Source organism: Xenopus laevis, chromosome 9_10L (genome assembly GCF_017654675.1).
Source record: "Xenopus laevis strain J_2021 chromosome 9_10L, Xenopus_laevis_v10.1, whole genome shotgun sequence".
NCBI classification, from domain to species: Eukaryota; Metazoa; Chordata; class Amphibia; order Anura; family Pipidae; genus Xenopus; species Xenopus laevis.
In genome coordinates this window covers 27,482,774-27,504,662 of record NC_054387.1, presented here as the reverse complement: position 1 = coordinate 27,504,662, position 21,889 = coordinate 27,482,774, and the positions used below count along the sequence as shown (strand labels likewise).

The 21,889-nt window shown below is 40.0% G+C and overlaps 1 protein-coding gene across 11 annotated transcripts in view; it reads left to right on the top strand.

The window, feature by feature from the left end:
• baiap2.L (BAI1-associated protein 2 L homeolog) overlaps nucleotides 1-21,889 on the top strand; it is a 156,479-nt gene that overhangs the window by 111,844 nt on the left and 22,746 nt on the right. For all 11 annotated transcript variants that reach the window (XM_041577338.1, XM_041577341.1, XM_041577345.1 and 8 more), the window contains 4 exons: nucleotides 11,341-11,493; nucleotides 12,518-12,757; nucleotides 12,834-13,032; nucleotides 18,750-18,951. In XM_041577338.1, coding sequence (XP_041433272.1) covers nucleotides 11,341-11,493; nucleotides 12,518-12,757; nucleotides 12,834-13,032; nucleotides 18,750-18,951 — 794 coding nt within the window. The remainder of the gene's footprint in view (nucleotides 1-11,340; nucleotides 11,494-12,517; nucleotides 12,758-12,833; nucleotides 13,033-18,749; nucleotides 18,952-21,889) is intronic.

The window sequence follows — 21,889 nt, the reverse complement described above, 5'->3', positions numbered from 1 at the left end:
CATCAAGTTCAACCCCTCCAAATAAAAACCCAGCATCCATACACACACCCCTCCATACCTTCACATTAATTATATATACCCATATCTATACTAACTATAGAGTTTAGTATCACAATAGCCTTTGATATTATGGGGCAAATTCACTAAGCGCCGAAGCGCCGAACGCTAGCGTTAATTCGCTAGCGTTTGGCATTTTCGTTACTGCGCAAATTCACTAACGAACGCTAGCGACGTAACTACGCAAATTCACTAACTTGCGCAGTGTACTGAACGCTACCTTTTATGCTAGACTTCCTTCGCCACCTCAGACCTGGCGAAGCGCAATAGAGTAGATAGGGATTGTTTGAAAAAAAGTCAAAAAGTCCCAAAAAACGCTGGCGTGTTTTCTACATTATGGGTGATAGGCTGAATTTGCCCCTATGTCTGTCCAAGAAATCATCCAAGCCACTTCATCCCTCTAACCAGTTTAGTTGCACGTCACTGCACTCTCTCCACCTCATTTATATCCCTCTTAAGGACTAGAGTCCAAAACTGCACTGCATACTCCAGGTGAGGCCTTATCAGGGACCTATAAAGAGGCATAATTATGTTTTCATCCCTTGAGTTAATGCCCTTTTATATGCAAGACAGAACTGTATTTGCTTTAGTAGCCACAGAATGACACTGCCCAAAATTAGACAACATGTTATCTACAAAAACCCCTAGATCCTTCTCATTTAAGGAAACTCCCAACACACTGCCATTTAGTGTATAACTTGCATTTATATTATTATATTATTTTTAAGTGCATAACCTTGCATTTATCAACATTGAACCTCATTTTCCAGTTTGCTGCCCAGTTTTCTAACTTAGACAAATCACTTTGCAACGTGGCAGCATCCTGCATGGAACCTATAGTTCGGCACAATTTAGTATCATCTGCAAAAATAGAAACAGTACTTTCAATGCCCACCTCCGGGTCATTAATAAACAGGTTGAAAAGCAAAGGACCTAGTATAGAGCCCTGTGGTACTCCACTAACAACACTGGTCCAATTAGAAAATGTTCCATTTACCGCCAAATTCTTCTGCCAGGCCAAACCGAATACTAATTTACAATTGCAAATTAAGGGTGGGGAGGGAAATTACATGACTTTTTGTCACAAAACGGGGTTTCCCCTTCCCACCCTAATTTGCATATGCAAATTCGGGTTTGGTACTCTGCCAAATCTTTCGTGAAGGATTCGGGGGATAGTCTGAATCCGAAATAGTGGATTCGGTGCCTCCCTACTTTGTAGTCTTTTAGCCAGTTCTCTATCCAGGTACAAATACTATGTTCCAGGCCAACATTCCTTAATTTAACCAGTAACCTTCTGTGTGGCACTGTATCAAATACTGTGGCAAAGTCCAAGTGAATCAGATCCACTGCCATCCCAGAATCGAGGTTCCTGCTCACCTTCTCATAAAAATAAAAAATAAAAATTGTTAGTCTAGCAAGGTCCCTGCTACCCTAGCTTCCCCATAATTCTTTATCTCACCCACCCCCCCTTACCTAGTTTAAACACTCCCTCAGCCTCTTGGCAATGCCTTCCCCTAGCACAGTGGACCCCCTTCCATTGACGTGCAATCCGTCACGACTGTATAGGTTGTACCCCAAGGAAAAATCAGCCCAGTGCTCTAGGAACCCAAACCCTTCTCTCCTACACCAAGACTTTGAGACACGCATTTAGTTCCCTAAGCTCCCGCTTTCTTCCTAAACTTGCTCGTGGCAAGGGCGAAATTACTGAAAAAATGACATTGGAAAACCTTCCCATAATCTTAGAGCCTAAGATTTCTCCGTTACGGCCACAACCATTAAGGTGCACACTGGCAACTCTTTTGCATGCAGAAGCACTGCATACAACTGCGGCCTACACAGCTTTAGCATTGAAGACTCTTTCACTGCCAAGCAAGTCACCACAACCCTCATTACCCACCAGAAAGTAAACCTCTTCCTTTCAATAAACCATAGAAACGAATCAGACGTTAGATTTAACTGGTGCATTAGTGCAGCTAGAATAAAGTGCATAGTAATACAACTAATGATGCATGGTTCACACATGATGAAATTCAAAAGAAACTAGAACATGTTAAGATTAACAAAAGTCCGTGGCCAGATGGTATTCATCCCAGGGTACTTAACGAGCTTAGCTCTGTGATTGCCAAACCTCTTTACTTTTTCAGGATTCATTGAGATCTGGCATAGTGCCAAGAGACTGGCCAATTCCTAATGTGGTGCCTCTATTCAAAAAAGGATCCCGTTCTCAGCCTCAAAACTATAGGCCAATTAGTCTGACGTAAGTGGTAGGAAAGCTTTTTGAAGGGTTAATAAAGGATAAGATACTGGACTTCATAGCAAATCATAATACTATGAGTTTGTGCCAGCATGGTTTTATGCATAATAGATCTTGCCAGACTAACTTAATTTCTTTTTATGAGAAGGTAAGTAGAGACCTCGATTCTGGGATGGCAGTGGATGTGATTGACTTTGCTAAAGCATTTGATACAGTGCCACACAAAAGGTTACTGGTTAAATTAAGGAATGTTGGCCTGGAGCATAGTATTTGTACCTGGATAGTAGGGATGTAGCGAACGTCGGAAAAAATGTTCGCGAACGTGTTCGCGAACTTCCGGACAAAAATGCGAACGGTTCGCGAACGTCGCGAACCCCATAGACTTCAATGGGAAGGCGAATTTTAAAAGCTAGAAAAGACATTTCTGGCCAGAAAAATGATTTTAAAGTTGTTTAAAGGGTGCAACGACCTGGACAGTGGCATGCCAGAGGGGGATCAAGGGCAAAAATGTTTCTGAAAAATACATTGTTGACACAGCGCTGCGTTTTGTGCTGTAAAGGGCAGAAATCACACTACGTCACTCAGGTGATGTTTCTGGACACGGAATGTGAAAAAGCTCACACAGCTAGGTGGCACTTGGTTAAAGACTGGGCAAACAATGCCTGCAAGGGCAACGTATACAGTAGTGGATACGGAATATATTATTGCTGCTGTAAAAACATCACTCAGGTGATGTTTACGGACACGGAATTATTATTGTTATTATTTAGACAGAATGTGAACAAGCTCACACAGCTAGCTGGCAGTTGTTTGAAAATGAAGAACACACTGGGCAAACAAATTTAAACAATGCCTGCAAGGTCAACGTATACACTACAGCAGTGGATACGGAATATATTATTGCTGCTTGAAAAACGTCACTCAGGTGGTGTTTCTGGAGACGGTATTATTATTGATATTTAGACAGAATGTGAACAAGCTCACACAGCTAGCTGGCAGTTGTTTGAAGAACACACTGGGCAAATAATGCCTGCAAGTGCACTACTATTGGTGCACTACTATGAAGAACAGCAAACGGCACTGGACACGTTAAAGAACAGTGAGATAAGTAAAATAAAAAAAATATATATATATTAAAAAAAAAAAATTACTCTGGTTGGTGCTGAACTACTAGGAGCAGCACACCAGTCCCACTCCCCAACACAGCTAGACTAATAGCACTGGGCTCTTATAGTAGCAAAGTAAAAAAACAAAAAAGAAAATAAAAGCAGTCCTTACAAGGACTATTGGGTTACAGGCAGCAGTCAGCAGATGAGAGATCAGCAGCAGTGCCCACAGCAGCTACATACAGAGCACTGCAGTAGAAGGTAGATTACTAGCCAGCAAAGCTACCTAACCTAAAATGTCCCTCAAATCCCTGCAGAGTTCTGTCCCTACAATACAGAGCAGTATCAAGTAGATTACTAGCCAGCAAAGTTACTATCAACTGTCCCTCAAATCACTAACAGCTCTCTCCCTACACTAGCTCTTCCAAGCACACACAGGCAGAATGAAAAAACGCTGCAGGGCTTCAGTTTATATATGGAAGGGGAGTGGTCCAGGGGGTGTGGGGGTTGTCCAGGAGGGAGAGCTTCCTGATTGGCTGCCATGTATCTGCTGGTCTGGGGTGAGAGGGCAAAAATAAGCGCCAGCTAAGGCGAACCCAAATTGGCGAACGTCGCGCGACGTTCGCGAACATTCGGCGGATGCGAACACCCGATGTTCGCGCGAACTAGTTCGCGGGCGAACAGTCCGCGACATCCCTACTGGATAGAGAACTGGCTAAAAGATAGACTACAAAGAGTGGTGGTAAATGGAATATTTTCTAATTGGACCAGTATTGTTGGTGGAGTACCAGAGGGCTCTGTACTAGGTCCATTGCTTTTCAACTTGTTTATTAATGACCTGGAGGTGGGCATTGAAAGTATTGTTTCTATTTTGCAGATGATACTAAATTGTGCAGAACTATAGGTTCCATGCAGGATGCTGCCACTTTGCAGAGTGATTTGTTTAAGTTGGAAAACTGGGCAGCCAACTGGAAAATGAGGTTCAATGTTGATAAATGCAAGATTATGCACTTTGGCAAATATAATATAAATGCAAGTTATACACTAAATGGCAGTGTGTTGGGAGTTTCCTTAAATGAGAAGGATCTAGGGTTTTTTGTAGATAACAAGTTGTCTAATTCTGGGCAGTGTCATTCTGTGGCTACTAAAGCAAATAAAGTTCTGTCTTGCATAAAAAGGGCATTTACTCAAGGGATGAAAACATAGTTATGCCTCTTTATAGGTCCCTGGTAAGGCCTCATCTGGAGTATGCAGTGCAGTTTTGGACTCCAGTCCTTAAGAGGGATATAAATGAGCTGGAGAGAGTGCGAGATGTGCAACTAAATTGGTTAGAGTGATGAAAGACTTAAATTATGAGGGTAGACTGTCAAGGTTGGGGTTGTTTTCTCTGGAAAAAAGGCGCTTGCCAGGGGACATGATTACACTTTACAAGTACATTAGAGGACATTATAGACAAATAGCAGGGGACCTTTTTACCCATAAAGTGGATCACGGTACCAGAGGCCACCCCTTTAGACTAGAAGAAAAGAACTTTCATTTGAAGCAACGTAGGGGGTTCTTCACAGTCAGGACAGTGAGGTTGTGGAATGCACTGCCGGGTGATATTATGATGGCTGATTCAGTTAATGTCTTTAAGAATGGCTTGGATGATTTTTTGAATAGACATAATATCAAAGGCTATTGTGATACAAGCTCTATAGTTAGTATAGGTATGGGTATATAGAATTTAATTAAAAGTAGAGAGGGGTGTGTGTATGGATGCTGGGTTTTCATTTGGAGGGGTTGAACTTGATGGACTTTGTCTTTTTTCAACCCAACTTAACTATGTAACTATGATAAATTGCTGTTGGATACTGGACTGTACAACATTTTCCTTAATCTTCCAGCATATCTCAGTGGTGGAGGGCTCATAAATGGCATTGTGTTCTAGGTGAAATCATGCTATTTCTCCTTAACACACATACAAACTTATTTTCACACATAATCCTCATTGCTGTCTAATAGGGCTTTGAGTGGTGCTTTATGGCTGCTTTCGCCTAATGTGGTACTTTGAAGAAAGTGGTTCTTGATGCTTTAGAGCATCTCTGGCAGGGTTTTCACCAGCACAAAGTATTATAAATTAGCTTGTTTTTCAACATGCCAAATGGTGCTAATCATCACTTGTGTGATATTAATTACACCTTTGCTGTCCATAAGAAACCCACTGTAGCAATTTTGCTACTAGCATAGCTGGCCACATGGCTCCCTTCTCATTGTTTACAGAAGTGGTTGTCAAACCTTTTCTGTTCAAGACCGACTTGAAAATCTTGCCTTTGGCCAGAACCCCCTTCAAGGTCCAACCTTTGGTCAGGCCCCCCCTGAGCTAGTGAAATAAGTGCAGATATTGAAGTATATTGTAGAATTAATCATTCTGTCCTACAGTACTTTAAAGAATATCTGGGATAGCAAATACATGTTTCCCCTAGGGATGCACCGAATCCACTGTGTTGGGTGAATACTGAATCATAATTTACATATGCAAATTAGGGGTGGGAAGAGGAAAACATTTTTTACGTGGTGTTCAGATGTTTAGATGTATCTACTCAACTAAATTACTATTGCCCCTGTTCTCACCCTAATTTTTTCACCCCATTTCCCAAGGGGGCATCACCACAGTTTGGAAGCTCTAGTTTAGAGCATAAAGTGTGAAGTAAGTTCACTGTAGATTTAAGGTGAGGATTAGTATCTGTTTATTATGTGCCATTATTACCATTAACAAAATACAGCTTATCTTTTTTTCTGTGGGTATTGAGTCTAAAGGGTCTGTGAAATCTGGGGATACCACATTCCTATATGGGTTGTGGCTGCAGAGCAGTCTCTGCAGTGCTCTACCTGATATGCAGTTTAGTTCCATACACCTTTTATTAGGCCAACAAGCCACCATGTTTAATTTTTCATGGACAGCTTCCTAATTAATGTCCTATATTTATTGTTCCCTGCGGGGGAAGTAGTGTTCTAGCCCAAGGTTAGCAGGCAATTGTGTTTAAAAAGGCAGGATGAGAAACTGGGTCAAGATGTAAACACAGGAGTTATGCCAAGTGCGCTTAGTTACTGACAATGGGGCTTCTATGTTTTACTGAATAATAATGTCTACTGCTTGCACAGTGGAACACAATGACTGTGCTAAACATGCAGTTCTTTAGCTTTGCTGTCAGTTTTTATTTCTGTATTTCCTGATAACTTTATGCTGAACATCTAACGTTATCCAAGAACTTTTTTTTAATTATAAATTAAAAATAAATGCAACATACTCAACAGATGCAGAGACTTGGCTTTACTAATGTGGTTGTACTACAAGTTTCAAAGCTCGCTGCAGGTATAGACACCTATAGCAACCAATCACCAGGTAGCATTTACTAAACTCTAAATGGACCTCTGATAAAGTAATTCTCGGTTGACACCCTACACCCAGCAGGATGTAATTTCAACCATTTCAGTTGTTCGGTGGATTATTCCCTTTTCTCTATAAAATTATTATAGCAAGCACAGTCAATATGCAGTAGCTATAGCTGTACCTAAGCAAGAAATAAATACATAAAGGGGGTTATTAATGACAAGTCGAATTTTTCTGCTTATTTAGATAAAAAAAGTGAGACCAAACTAGAATCCACGATTTTACCTTATTTATTATTAAAAAAGCTCCATTTAATCAATTTGGGTAAAAACTTGAAAAGATTGAGCGAAAACCCGAATCATATGAATTTTGCTTGTGAAGATTCTCATTCATCCAGGTCATGGTATATATGTAGAAATACGGCTTTTTACTTACTAATTTAATGACATCATTGTGGATTGTGATAAACATATTATGCTGATTGGAGCTACATTCCAGAGGCTATATACCAAAGAAAGATCCTATGTACAATGTGAATTGAGAAAGCCAGTTAGATGACTGTTAAAACGTCTTCAATGAAAAAACACAATTCCAGTTGATTTGACTTATTTCTACAGACATATGATTTTTTTTTTGGAGATTTTTCCAGATTTTTGCCCAAAAAAGTTGGATTTCTAAGCTAATTCCAGCGTAGACCTAAAAAACTTCAGAATAGGTGACTTATATACAACCTCGGCTGGTCTGAGATGGTGGCTTTTCGGATTCTGACTTTTTGCTGCATCAGACCTTAATAAATCTTGAAAAATTAGAGTTTTCTAAAAAAAATAAAAAAAATAAAAAAATTCGAGTTTTGCACCAAAAAGGCAGAACAGAGTTTAGTAAATAACCCCCAAAGTGTCCATGGAAAAAGATATATCTGTAGGAATGTGTTTTTATATGTCCCTCTCACACATTCCTTGCAATTACAAGGACGTTCCTACAGCTTTTATATTTTTATATCTCTACTATAAAGAAGTTATGCAGGAAAGGATTACAGATAATTGCAAGAAAGGTCTGGATCATTTGTAATGGTTTAACTCTCTGTGACAGTGGGGCGCTTTTCATTCATAAGAGTCTTGTATAAAGCCTTCGCATCTAGCACCGTCATTTAACAGTCTTCAGCTGAAAAGGGATGGATCATTTTCACTAAACTCTGCAATGTTTGTTGACATCTGTGCCACTCTGTGATGCTTGCAGTGAGGTACATTGCAAAAAAGTGTATTTCTCAAAGTACCTTGTTGCTAGTAGTATTTCCCTGTCTGATAACTGATAGGGCATAGCACCAGATCATGAAGTCTGCAGCAGCTATCAAAACACAGTGCTGGAGTGGCACACACTGTTCAATCCCTACGAAGCTCAATGCTGTGACCTGACAGTACTTGAATTAAGGTCTAATTGATGCCTGGCAGAAAAAGTGATGCAGTTTATAGCCTCTGAAGAAAAGAAAAATAGCTGAAAACTGGTCATTAAAAAAATATATATATATAATTAAAGTAAAATGCAAAAGTTCTTGGGAAACACTTTTTGCATATTTAATTTTAATCGAGTGTTTAGTTCCCCTTTAACTTTATTTGTAGATGCACTACTGCCGTATAATCACAAAGCTGTGTATAAGCTGTTATTAAAATTAGATTTGTACTTATATTTATCCATATATCTAAGCTTCCAGGTTGCACAGATTTTTTTAAATCCCTATAAAGCCTTTAATCTAGTTTCATATGCCTAGACAGGAAACTAAATGAGATTACACAAGCTCCTCCAGTGGATGACGGATTTGATCAGAGTTAGAAAATGATCTGTTTGATAATTATGCTTGTTTTTGCAGCCAATTATTTGTATATCAGTCTACCTGGCACTGACAGGCCCAAACTCAATCATTCTATAAGATCCATAGTCACTCTGACTGCAATCCATAGTTCAGAATGAAAAATACCAATGGAACAGACGCTGTATCAGTATTAATAGAAAGGTGACTGCAAAAGCAAGGACCTCACTCTTTCCTAATGCTTGTATGGGTTTTGCATTTTGGTAACCTGCTGTTTTCATAAATGCGTGATGCGTTGTTGGATCTGTGTCAGTATGGGATATGGATAACTGCGTAGGTTTATAGAAAGCAATGCTTGTATTAAGAGCCAAGCCAAGTATTGGTTCACAAGACAGATATGGGTCATCACCACTGCTTGTCGGCTACCTCACTGCCTCCCTCCCGCTGTACCACTGCTTTCCCTTGGTTACAGATGCTTTTGTGTTCAATCTAAAGATCCCCCCAAGTCTAGGATCTGTTTCGGGATGTAGGAGTTTGGACAGAAAAACAAATTATGGATTTAGTGCATCACTACTTCAAGCAGTGAAGTTGCTATTATCCAGATTGTGAGTGATGTGAAGTATATTTGTTAATGTTATATATCTGTGGTTATCACAAAAGCAATGGGGAATAATTGTAATGTGTTAGAATGGGCACTAGGTGGCAATGCAAGTTTAGTTGTAGTTTACACCCCAGCCACTAGAGTGAGTAATAGGGAGGACACACCAAGGGTGTGGTTCTTCTTCTCCTGGACATCAGCTGGACAGGAACAGATAGAGTGAGGGTCTCTAGTAAGAAGTACTAGGTACTTCACCTAGATAAGGTGATTAGCTAAGACCCCAATGAAGAGGTAGTGATCTGATATGGCAGAAGTGATCTGTCAGTGCTTTTGCCATCTTCTAGGCATGGGAGTAATACTTTAGGCTTCTGATAATGCTGCTAATAAAGCATACACAAATTGTGCATATGCATTCCCAGCTCTTCCACTAGCCACTGACCACTGGATGAAACTAAGATTATTAGTCATCCTGGTAGTAACCTGATGAGCAGGGTAATTAGATAAATTAATATAAGGATTTACCTGTTCAAAAACAGCATTGATAGTTTAAGACTTAAAAGCTTATACTGTGTATAGAGATAGAGATCTAGTAAGCTGTCAGTTATCCCTACGCATAGTAGAATAAACCTTTACAGAGGCAATATAGAGGTCTCAATTTTCTTATCATAGTAAATGGAATCCACGTTACTATATGTTTTAACTAATTTGAAACATTTCCTCAATTGTGACTTTTAGAGTGGATCTAAGAAATAATTCCAAATCCTTTTCTATAATGGTAGTCAAGCCAAATAAACTTTACTAAACAATACTACACAATTGACAGTAAGTAGAGAGTGTGGGATTATGAGGAGGGATATGATATCTATGATATCTAGGAAGTGCAGAATGGAAAGTGAACCATTGATTTATGCGTGGAGCATAAGGACATGTGGTGCTGGGTTCAGCTCCATCTTGTAGTAGTTATAGATAGTACAATGTGCCACACATTAATAGGCCAATAGGGGCCTTCAGTTTGAGAAAGAATCTGGGGCTGTCAAAGTAACTGCTGGCTGTTTAATAACTAGTACTGTCAACATCCTAAAACTGACGATCGGTGAAACTGTCACAAGCTGGACATTCCTGATGAATACACTAAACATATTAACAATGTAATTATAACTTGTTGTTAAGGTCTAGAACATTTTTTCGCCCCCCTCAATCTGGCAGTCCTAGGCAAATGCCCACTCTGCCCTGCCAAAAACTGGAGGCACCAACATTTATCATATTTAGCCCTGTTTATGGAAGTGAAGCAAAAGGACTGAATGTGCGCAGTAGGTGTCAGGAACTTGCTTAAGTAGTAAGCTAGAAGTATGCTCAAATGGAGAAAGGTTAAACTATGTGTCCAAAATGACTAGATGATCCTGGGCGGGGACCTGCCAGGGTACTTGGAAATATCCTGGTCCAACCCTGACAGCCAATGGACAAAGTGTGAATTATAGAAAAATTGTTAATTCAAGCAGAAAGCAGATTGTAGACATACTTAGGTATAGTCATTGTTTGTTTTTTCCACTGTGCAGAATCACTAGCTGACATGGCCAGTTTGAAAGCTAATTTATTCATCAGATGAGCAGCAGTATTGTTTTATTTATGAAAGCTTTAAAAGTAAACTCGTCAGACTAAAATTGGAGAGGCAAGTAATTTAGTGGTTTTCTTGCTCCAGATTAAATATCTAGCAGAGTTGTTAGATCCTGGGTTCCTGTGAGAATGCAGCCAAAGAACTAATTAATTTTGGCTTCTGTGTTCCCAATAAGATTTTTTTTCTTTTTTCCCAAGGGAATGGAGAGGAAAATTTCAGCTCTCATTTTCTGAGAAGCCTTTTTTTGGGCAGGACCCTCTTTACCTCTTGTTCAGTGTTTTGCTCTCCAGTTTGAAATTTTAGCAGCTATCTGGTTCATAGGGTCCATTTTACCCTAGCATGTAGGCAGTGGTTTGAATAATAGAGAGAGGGCCTTATTAGAAAGAGAAGGAATAAAGAACAGTATATCCTCGCTAGCTACAGGTGTTAAACCCCCATTTGAAAGCAAAATGCTGGCTAAGGGTGAGCCAATAATGTTACCATGCATTGGTACACTGATTTTGGCTGTTTTGTTTTCCTCATTCTTTAAACAGTGTATTGAAGCAATTAGCAACAAGCAGGGTGAGCTGGAAAGCCATATCTCCGATGGGTACAAAACAGCACTGACCGAAGAGAGGAGGAGGTACTGCTTCCTTGTCGAGAAACAGTGTGCAGTGGCAAAGAACTCAGCCACCTACTACAGCAAGGTAGGTGAACAGAGTTATCCTAAATATATCATTGCTGTTAAGCAAATAAACACTTCCTATGTTTTTACTTGTGTAAGCAGCCTTCACTGGTGTAAAGTCAGCACATAGTTCTGGTCCCTGGAAATAACTATGTTTTATTTTTTTAATTGGTTTACATTTAAAGTGTGGGTTATGTTCAATAAAACTAAACTAACTGAAGGGTATACTGATTTATATGGAGCTATATATTTGAGTCAGCAGCCTTTGTACACCAGGATGTTTTTTTCTCTGCCGACAGTGACTTTTATACATGGGGTTGTTTGTTAACCCTAATTCACTACTCAAGCAGAACTATAGCTTGTAGGCTCCTGCTACCTCTTTCACCTGAAGGAATTCTGAAAGTTGGACTTCTGCCTTCACTGGAGTACTAATGTTTGCCAGAATGTGGCATGCTGTGAGACTTGGTATATCTGGCCTCTGATAGTGTTGGAGATAACCATGTAACACAGAGATATAACCGATTTTTTCCATTGCCGGTTGCTAAGCTCATTTTTTTTTCAGAGCTCTGCGACTTCCAGTGTTCACAGCCCACCTATTCCTCAGGAAAGGAGGAGGTGGGAGGGGGAGCAATTGAAAATGAAAGCCTTGTTCCCAACTCCCACACACACATTTTATGCTGCCCACATGCTTCTTACTCAGCGAGATTCAGTGCCACTTGGCTACAAGCAGGAGGGGAAGAGAAAAGACCCTCACTCCTGCTAGGTTTGTCTCCTGGAGATCTCTCCTGCCATCTAATGGTAAACTGGCTGGCATAATGGTAAACATGGAGGCATAGGGAAATACTGCGCAAATGGGCTTTCATCGCGGCTTACTGTGAAAAAATACTGGAAAAGGATGCTTCAGCGCTTGAGCAGATTGTTTTTTTTTTATTTGTTTTGATTTAACCAGTTGTTCCCTGTAATCTTTTTTTTTTTTTTTTAGTCTGAGGATTGAACTGTAATCATTCCAACTTGTAATATTGTGATGCCTTCTTCTTGGCTTATAGGGTAAAGACCTTCTCGCTCAGAAGATTCCATCTTGGCAGCAGGCCTGTGCCGACCCAAGCAAAGTCCCAGACAGAGCCTTGCAGTTTATGCAGCAGATGGCTACAAACACCAATGGCACCATTTTGTCTGGTCCCCTCTCTGGACCACTAACATCTTCAAAGTCTAGTCTGTCCATATCAGATCCTATACCTGGTGCCAAGCCTCTGCCTGTTCCTCCTGAGCTAGCGCCTTTTGTAGGAGTAAGTGAACATTTATTTTAAACACTGTATCTGTGTAACATGCTTTGTAGTTACATTCTGATGTGCCTTTTCACAGAGGATGTCTGCACAGGAAGGAGCTCCTATCATGAATGGAATCTCTGGTCCACACAGCAACAGTTATAACCACTGGGGGGAAATGAAGCCAGTCCTACCCAAAGCCTCACCCTCCCAACCACACAAGCAGATCAGTGATTCCTACTCCAATACCCTTCCCGCCCGCAAGAGTGTTCCTCCTAAAAACAGCTACACAGTTGGTGAGCACTTGACATAGCCTACATTGCTGTAACTGCATAAGGGATTTTCTTTATGGCAACTGATTAACATCCACTATATGCTATACTGCATAGCCAATAAAGCTAATTTCCTGTCTTCTCTCTTAGGGGCAAATTCACTAAGGCGCGAAGCACCGAACGCTAGCGTTAATTCGCTAGCGTTTGGCATTTTCGCTACTGCGCAAATTCACTAACGAACGCTGGTGAAGTTTCGCTAGTGTTACTTCGCAACCTTACGCCAGGCGAATCTTCGCTAGCGACGAAACTACGCAAATTCACTAACTTGCGCAGTGTAGCGAACGCTACCTTTTACGCTAGACTTCCTTCGCTACCTCAGACCTGGCGAAGCGCAATAGAGTAGATAGGGATTGTTTCAAAAAAAGTCAAAATTTTTTCTAAGTCCCAAAAAACGCTGGCGTGTTTTCTACATGACGGGTGATAGGCTGAAAAAGATCAAAAATTTTTTGGGGCTCCCCTTCCTCCCCCTACATTTCCTGACTCATGGCAACTTACCTAGACAGTGGGCACATGTGTAGGGCAAAATAAAAATTGTATTTGCAGATTTGAAGGTTTTCTAGGCATTTGTAGTGCAGATACGTGTTCCTCCATTGAAATTTGAATTTCGCACCGTATGCAAATTAGCCTTCGCTAGCGCAACTTCGCTTTATATAGCGAAACAACGCTAGTGCAACTCAGCAACCTTACGCTACCCCTGTGCGCAACTTCGGATTTTAGTGAATTTGCGAAGCGCTGGCGAAACTACGCCTGGCGAAGTGCGGCGAAGTGCGGCGAAGTTGCGCCTGGCGCAACTTCGCATCTTAGTGAATTTGCCCCTTACAGTCTCTGTTAAAGGGAATGTCAATCCAAAAAAACAAATTTTGCCGAATAAAAACAAAACCTAATTCTAAGCAACTTTGGGTTATTCATTCATTACAAATGTTCTATGGTTTTTAAGTTATTTGTGTATGTAATGCTAAGAGTTTGTCTACCCCTTTCTGTTCTTTGTCCTGATGGCTAAGACTGCTGAAAAAATGTAAGACAAGGCAGCTGATTAACAGCCCTGTCTTTGCTGGGGAACTCACTTTTGCAACATTGTTTAAAACAACCAGGCGTTAAGAGTGTTTACAAATAACTTTACAAGTACTGAATTGTTTAAATAAATATATACTGGAAAGTTGCTTAGAATTATGCTTTCTTTTATTAGGCAAATTTTTATTTTGGGGTTGACTTGCCCTTTAAAAGGGGTAATTCACCATTACTCAGAAATTTCTCAGTGTTCATTTTTTAATAATGTTTTTAAATGTATTTGCCTTCTTCTTCTGACTCTTTCTGCTTTTAAAATATGGGTCACTGACTCGTCAGCCAAAAATCTATTGCTTGGTTATGCTACCAGTTTATTGTTATTTTTTTTATTATTTATCTGTATTTCAGGTCCTCTCCTATTCATATTCCAGTCCCTCATCTACACTACTACCTGGTTGCCAAAAAGCTAAATAATTAAAAAACCATAAGTAATGAAGTCCACTTGCAAATTCTCTCATAATAATGCTCTCTACATCAGTGGTCCTCAACCAGTGGCTCAGGAGCAACATGTTTCTCACCAATCCCTTGAATGTTGCTCCCAGTGGCCTCAAAGCAGGTGTTTATTTTTTTAAATCTTGACTTGGAGGCAGGTCTTGGTTTCATAAAAAACAGATGTAGTGCCAAACAGAACCTCCTGTAGGCTGCCAGTCCACACAGGGGCTACCAAATAGCCAATCACAACCCTTATTTGGTACACCCAGGAACATTTCTCATGCTTGTGATGATCCCCAACTCTGTGGCTCGCAGTTAAAAAAGTTTGGGGATCCCTGCTGTATATAGTACTAAAAGTTAATGCAAAGGTGAACCTTCTGTTTACTCTGTTATTATATAGTTATGCTTTATCCTGCGATGGTGGCCCCTGAATTTCCATACTGTTAATCGTATGCTCTCTCCAGCTCATTTATATCCCTCTTAAGGACTGGAGTCCAAAACTGCACTGCATACTCCAGATGAGGCCTTACCAGGGACCTATAAAGAAGCACAATTATGTTTTCATCCCTTCAGTTAAAGTGGACTGGTCACCCAGACACAAAAATCTGTATAATAAAAGTCCTTTTCAAATGAAACAGGAAATCCAATTCCTATTTTTTCTATTAAAGCCTTTATAGTTGTTGTAAGCTTATTCAAAAATCTCAGATGTCAATCTGAGTGCACCTCCACTATGCCTTAGGCATAAAGGCGGGGCAGACAATTACTTTCACTTTCCATTCAGCACTTACTAGATGTCACTGCTCTCCCCGCATTCTCCTGTTTTCTTCACCATTAAATTGTGTAGCCAGGGCATGGGAATGGACATCGGGTCCCCCATTCTGGTGCACAAACAAGATTCTGAGATGATGCAAGGCTTGCCTTAATAACAGTGTCCACCAAATGGCTCCTGCATGCTTGCTATAATTATGAATTCGCAGACCGAAGGAAACGAGATTCAAATAATTTATATAGTGTCATTAAAGTTCATTTTGCTTGACTAATGTGATAAAATAGGATTTTGAATAATTATTTTGGTTGACGGGTCCCCTTTAATGCCCTTTTTTATGCAAGACAGAACTTTATTTGCTTTAGTAGCCATAGAATGACACTGCCCAGAATTAGACAACTTGTTATCTACAAAAACCCCTAGATCCTTCTCATTTAAGGAAACTCCCAACACACTGCCATTTAGAGAATAACTTGCATTTATATTATTTTTGCCAAAGTGCATAACCTTGTATTTATCAACATTGAATCTCATTTTCCAGTTTGCTGCCCAATTTCTCAACTTAGACAAATCACTCTGCAAACTGGCAGCATCCTGCATGGATCCTATAGTTCTGCACAATTTAGTATCATCTGCAAAAATAAAAACAGTATTTTCATTGCCCACCTCCAGGTCATTAATAAACAAGTTGAAAAGCAAGAGACCTAGTACAGAGCCCTGTGGTATTCCACTAACAACACTGGTCCAATTAAAAAATGTTCCATTTACCACCACTCTTTGTAGTCTATCTTTTAGCCAGTTCTCTATCCAGGTACATATACTATTTTCCAGGCCAATATTCTTTAATTTAACCAATAACTAGGGATGGGTGAATTTAGTTTCAATTTGTTTTGGCAAAAAATTTTTTTGACGGGCGTAATTTTTTTTTCGACATACAAGTCTATGGGCATCATTTCCGCAGCATCCCTACCAGTAACCTTCTGTGTGGCATTGTATCAAATTCTTTAGCAAAGTCTAAGTAAATCACATCCACTGCCATCCCAGAATCGAGGTCCCTACTTACTTTCTCATAAAAAGAAATTAAATTAGCCTGGCAAGATCTATTATGCATAAAACCATGCTGGCACAAACTCATTGTATTGTTGTTTGTTATGAATCCAGTATCTTATCCTTTATTAACCCATCAAAAAGCTTTCCTACCACTGATGCTGACTAAATAGCCTATAGTTTTGAGGCTGAGAACAGGGTCCCTTTTTCAATAGTGGCACCACATTAGCAATTCACCAGTCTCTCGGCACCATGCCAGACCTCATTGAATCTTGAAAAATTAAGTAAAGAGGTTTGGCAATCAAAGAGCTAAGCTCGCTAAGTACATTGGGATGAATACCATCTGGCCCCGGTCCTTTGTTTATCTTAACATGTTCTAGTCTCTTTTGAATTTCTTCATGTGTGAACCATGCATCATTAGTTGTATTACTAGAATTGGGACTATTAATACGGAAACCTTCATTAGCTGGTTCCTCATTTGTGTATACAGACGAAAAATATGAGCTTTTATTTGTTCTGATATTAAAGGGGTTGTTCACCTTTTGTGATAACTTTTAGTATTATGTAGAGAGGGATATTCTGAAACAATTTGCAATTGGTTTTTATTATTGATTGTTTTTGAGTTTTTTAGCTTTTTATTCAGCAGCTCTTCAATTTGCATCTTAAGCAATCTGGTAACGCTGGTAACTAGGGTCCAAACTACCCTAGCAACCATGCATTCATTTGAAGAAGAGACTGGAATAGGAGAGGAACTAAATAGAAGGATCAGTAATAAAAAGTAACAGTAACAATACATTTGCTTAGAATTGGCCTTTCTATAACATAAAATAAAAGTTACCTTTAAGGTGAACCACCCCTTTAAAGGTCCCACCCCTTCCTGCTTCATTTTTTTACTATTAACATATTTAAAAAGTAATTTTGGATTCTTTTTACTGCTTACTGCAATATCCTTTTCCATATCGATTTTAGCTTGCCTGATTTATTGGCCTCCTTGTACCTTATAAATGTATGGCTGTCCCAGCTAACTTGAAAGCCATAAAAGCTGGTCTTTTCTTACCCACCTCAACACCAACACTTCTATTGAACCAAAAATGTTTTGCTTTGCAACGACGTTCCTTGCTTACAAGTGGAATATACTGACATGTATATTTATTAAGCAGCATTTTAAAGACTTCCCATTTTTGTTCTGTGTTTAACCCTGTGAAAAACATTTCCCACTTAATATGTTGTGCTTAACGTACAAAGTGCGGGTGCCCAAGTAAGTCCTACCAAAAGACATGGGCTCCAAAATCCAGGAGCCCCAGACCAAAAGACAGCCAGCAACCCCCCCCCACGAGTGGTGGCCGAAAATATAGAAAAAATTTGCACTGGTCAAAAGGCCGGAACGGAGAATGAAAGCATAATAAAAGCTTTAAAGTGCATTGTGCAACGTGCAGGACCCAATTGTGTGTCAGGCACCCCCCCGTAGGAGACACAATACCCCGGGCTTTCATAATGCTAGGGCCCCTGGTCAGAGGATCAAGTGTTTCTCCGTCTCACCAGATGAGGCTTTAACACACCTGGAACCTGGTTTCAGGCGGACTCGGTTCTATAGGAAGTTTATGGAAAACATTTATTTGCCAAAAGTGGACAAGGTTCTATAGGAAGTTTATGGAAAACATTTATTTGCCAAAAGCTTTAGTCCTAAGAGGTCATTTACAACCTGCAAGTGCAGTTGCAGTCACACACAGGCACAGTAGTTATGTGAATTTGCAATGATGGTATACAAACACAAATATTCATAAGGTGCACGTCCACCTAGTTCGTCTTTAAGTTAATTTTTAGTATCTTATAGAATGGTCAATTCTAAGCAACTTTTGAATTGGTCTCCATTATTTAGTTTTATAGGTTTTTAATAGAGTTTGCCTTCTTATTATTCTTTCCAACTTTCAAATAGGGGTGACATTTAAAAAACAAATGCTGTGTAAGGCTACAAATATATTATTATTGCTACTTTTTATTACTCTTTTTCTATTCAGGCCCTGTTCTATTCATATTCCAGTCTCTTATTTAAATCAGTGCATGGTTGCTAGGGTTATTTGGAATCTAGCAATCAGATTGCTGAAACTGAAAACTGGAGAGCTGCTGAATAAAAAGCTAAATAACTAAAAAAACCGCAAACGATACAAAATGCAAACCAATTGCAAATTGCATCAGAATATCATTCTCTACATTCTGTAATACTAAAAGTTAACTCAAAGCGTGAACAAGCCCTTTAATGAGCACACTAATATCTTAATACAGTATATCAGTTTGAAGAAATACTCAGTTCTGTTGCCTAATTGTTTTGGTTTAAAATTAATTTTAATTTCTGGCTTGATATATCAAACAGCTGAGAATAAGACGTTGCCCCGTTCCAGCTCCATGGCAGCTGGTCTTGAAAGGAATGGAAGGATGCGGGTTCAGGCAATCTTCTCTCACACTGCTGGTGACAACACCACCTTGTTAACCTTCAAAAATGGCGACTACATCACCTTACTTGTTCCTGAGGCCAGAGATGGGTGGCACTATGGAGAATGCGAGAAGACCAAATTGTAAGTAATGCCTCATGCCAGTCCTGCTGAACTATCTGTGAGGTCATTGCTTTAAACACTGATAATGCCAGTGTCTAAACATTTTTCCCTATAAAAATGTACTTTGCGTTGGACTGGGCCGGCGGGACACTGGGAAAAAACCCGGCCAGCCTAGACGCGGTAGAGGTAGGCGGCACTCCTGACCTCCCCTCCCTCTACCTGATAACGTGAGGAAGGTGCGATACGCACAAAGCAGGTATGCGCCTTGGGGGTGGGGAGAGGGACAGAGGGAGCCCGGAGACTGGGGTAGTGGGGGCCCTACCACTGGGGTGGAGCCCTGCTACTGGGGGCGGTGGGCCCTTATGTGCCAGTACTGGTGGGCCCTGACCCCCCAGTTCAACCCTGTGTACTTGTATACTAAACATGACATCTGGCAATATCTGACATGGGCTATATATGGTCACCACTACCTTACATTATGGATGGTATTTAGAATTAGGTTGCCTCCATAAAGACAAGCTGCTAATTCACTTGCCACATCTGAATGTGTTAAATACAGTAGTGCCATGTGTACAGTCCTAGCCAACATTCTCTGCAACACTATATTTAAAACACCTCCAGTGCTTTAGGCCTGTAAAGCATTTTGATTGATAATGCCAATAAACACCGTTCTGGGATTTTTGGCAGCTTTGTGCTTCAATCCATGTACTTCAGGAAGGTTTGTTGTACTGGCAGTGTGGGGTCACATCTACAGAAACCCATCTTACAATATATTACACAATATATTCCATGACCACAAAGACATTGAGTCATTAAATATCAGTTGAAGGGATTTTTTGGCTCACAATTTGTGGCCACATAATATGTTGAAAGGATGAAGTGCAAAAAAAAAGAGAGCCCATTGCTTCATAGGCAGTGCAGGCTTTTATTTACTTTAAAGGGTAACTGTCATTGAATATTAAAATATGTATTACTGGGCATTTCTGGAAAACAATTAAAATAGGTTGACAACTGTGTTTTGACAGCTAGAAATCATCCTTGTGCAAAGCCCATAATAGTATAAATAATTTGTTATGGCCACTCATTTATAAATAATTTGTTATGGCCACTCATTTATTACCCTAATTGATAGTAATTGACAATGTACGCAGACAGTGCTGTCATTCAGCTTTCTTTAGGCGGTGCGCTGTAATAGGGCATTTGTTGAAGAAACTAATGTGTCTGACAAGGGTGTCTAGTCCATAGCTTATCAAGGTGCCTTCTAAACAAAAAATCAATAGTCCCATATACAAAAAGACCCATGGTAAAATTGAAATGTTTAAATAGCCATATATTTAAATATAGTTTGGTTCGGTTTTATTCCACATAGATCTGGCGAATTCCAACCAAACTTTGAAACTTGAAACTGTCGCAGTGGAGAAGATACTGATCATTCATGTTGGTTAAACTGGTGATTGTATTTTTCTTGGTAGAGCCCTAGGCAGCACAGGTAACATATGGGTTAATGTGCTCTTCACTTTTGGAGGCAGGATGGCAATAAAGAAAAAGCACTAGGCCCTTCTTTTTTCCTGCATTAACCCAAATTCCAACAGTTGTCTGCTATCCTGCTTCCTAAAGGCAGGAGGTTAGGGAGCTTTCCTCATAACCCACTTGCTATATAGTTGAGAGTTCATCATTGGGTTATATAGGACATGTGGTTGTACTGTACTGAGCATTAAACTGTGCGTGTGAATAATGACATGGCTAGCCTACCTCCCCCTCCCAATCAGTACTGCCCTTGACTTTTACAATTGGCACCACATACTCTGCTGAGACCCGCCATTCAGGTGGAAATCAAAGCAGCGCACATTAAAAGGGTTGTTTACCATCCAACACATTTTTTTTCAGTTCAGTTGGTTTCAGATAGTTTACCAAAAATAAAGACTTATTTTGATTACTTTCTATTTGTGATTGATTTCTAACATTGAAGTTTAAAATTTCATTTTTCACTTATGTCTTTCTAATGCAACTGTTTTAAATTGATACATTTAGTTGATACATTTCTAATCGAATCTAATATCCCACAGATGCTGCTGAGAAATGTAGCAACTAATGTAGCTAATAACAGTTCAATATCTGTACCTGGATTACTGAGCTGCCAGACTGAAACCCCAAAGGCAGGAACATTAAACTTTAACTTTGGAAAGTCAAATATAAAACATGGAAAGCAATTGAAAAAAGTATTTCTAGTGAACAAAAAAATCTATCTAATCTAAAACCAGCTAAACTGAAATAAGTGTTTTGAAAGTGAACAATCCCTTTAACACTTGACAAGGATTTCCTGCTCCTTCACACAGCCCACTTCTCCCTCCGCCCCGCTACAGACAAACGGCATTGGGCTCCATTTACAGTATAGACAAGTACAGCTTCTAGCCTGGGAGCTACAGGTGCCCCATTTGGCTCCTTCATCTATGCGACACCAGTAGTAACTAGGGTACTGCTTAGCACAGTGCCACACTTATTTTCTCTTCTCTTTTTACCTGCACTGGCCACATACAGTTTCCCTGCCCTCTAGTTAACCTAACATGGCTTCTGTGGCAACTCCCCACGCCCAGACATGGGAGAGCAGACAAGGTCCCTGGGCATACCCCAGCTCCCACCAAAGAAACAAGCAAATGGCCCAAGGCCAAGGAACAGGTGCAGGAGAACTAAAAATGCAAATTGTCACCACAGCATGGCGATGACTCCACTGGCATACCAGACTGGTTTCCGCCTTTTCAGACCACACTTTTTGTCATGTCGGCCTCTGTAGAGATAGTGACCCCATGCAAAATTTTCACCTTCAAACAATGACATTTGTCTGTTGTTCTGATGGGGTATCATAGATTGCATGTACCGATCTATCGTTCTTTGGCACGAACATTCATTCAATATATTACAGCAGTAAATAAATATAGGGGCCAAAAAGAAAAAGGAATTG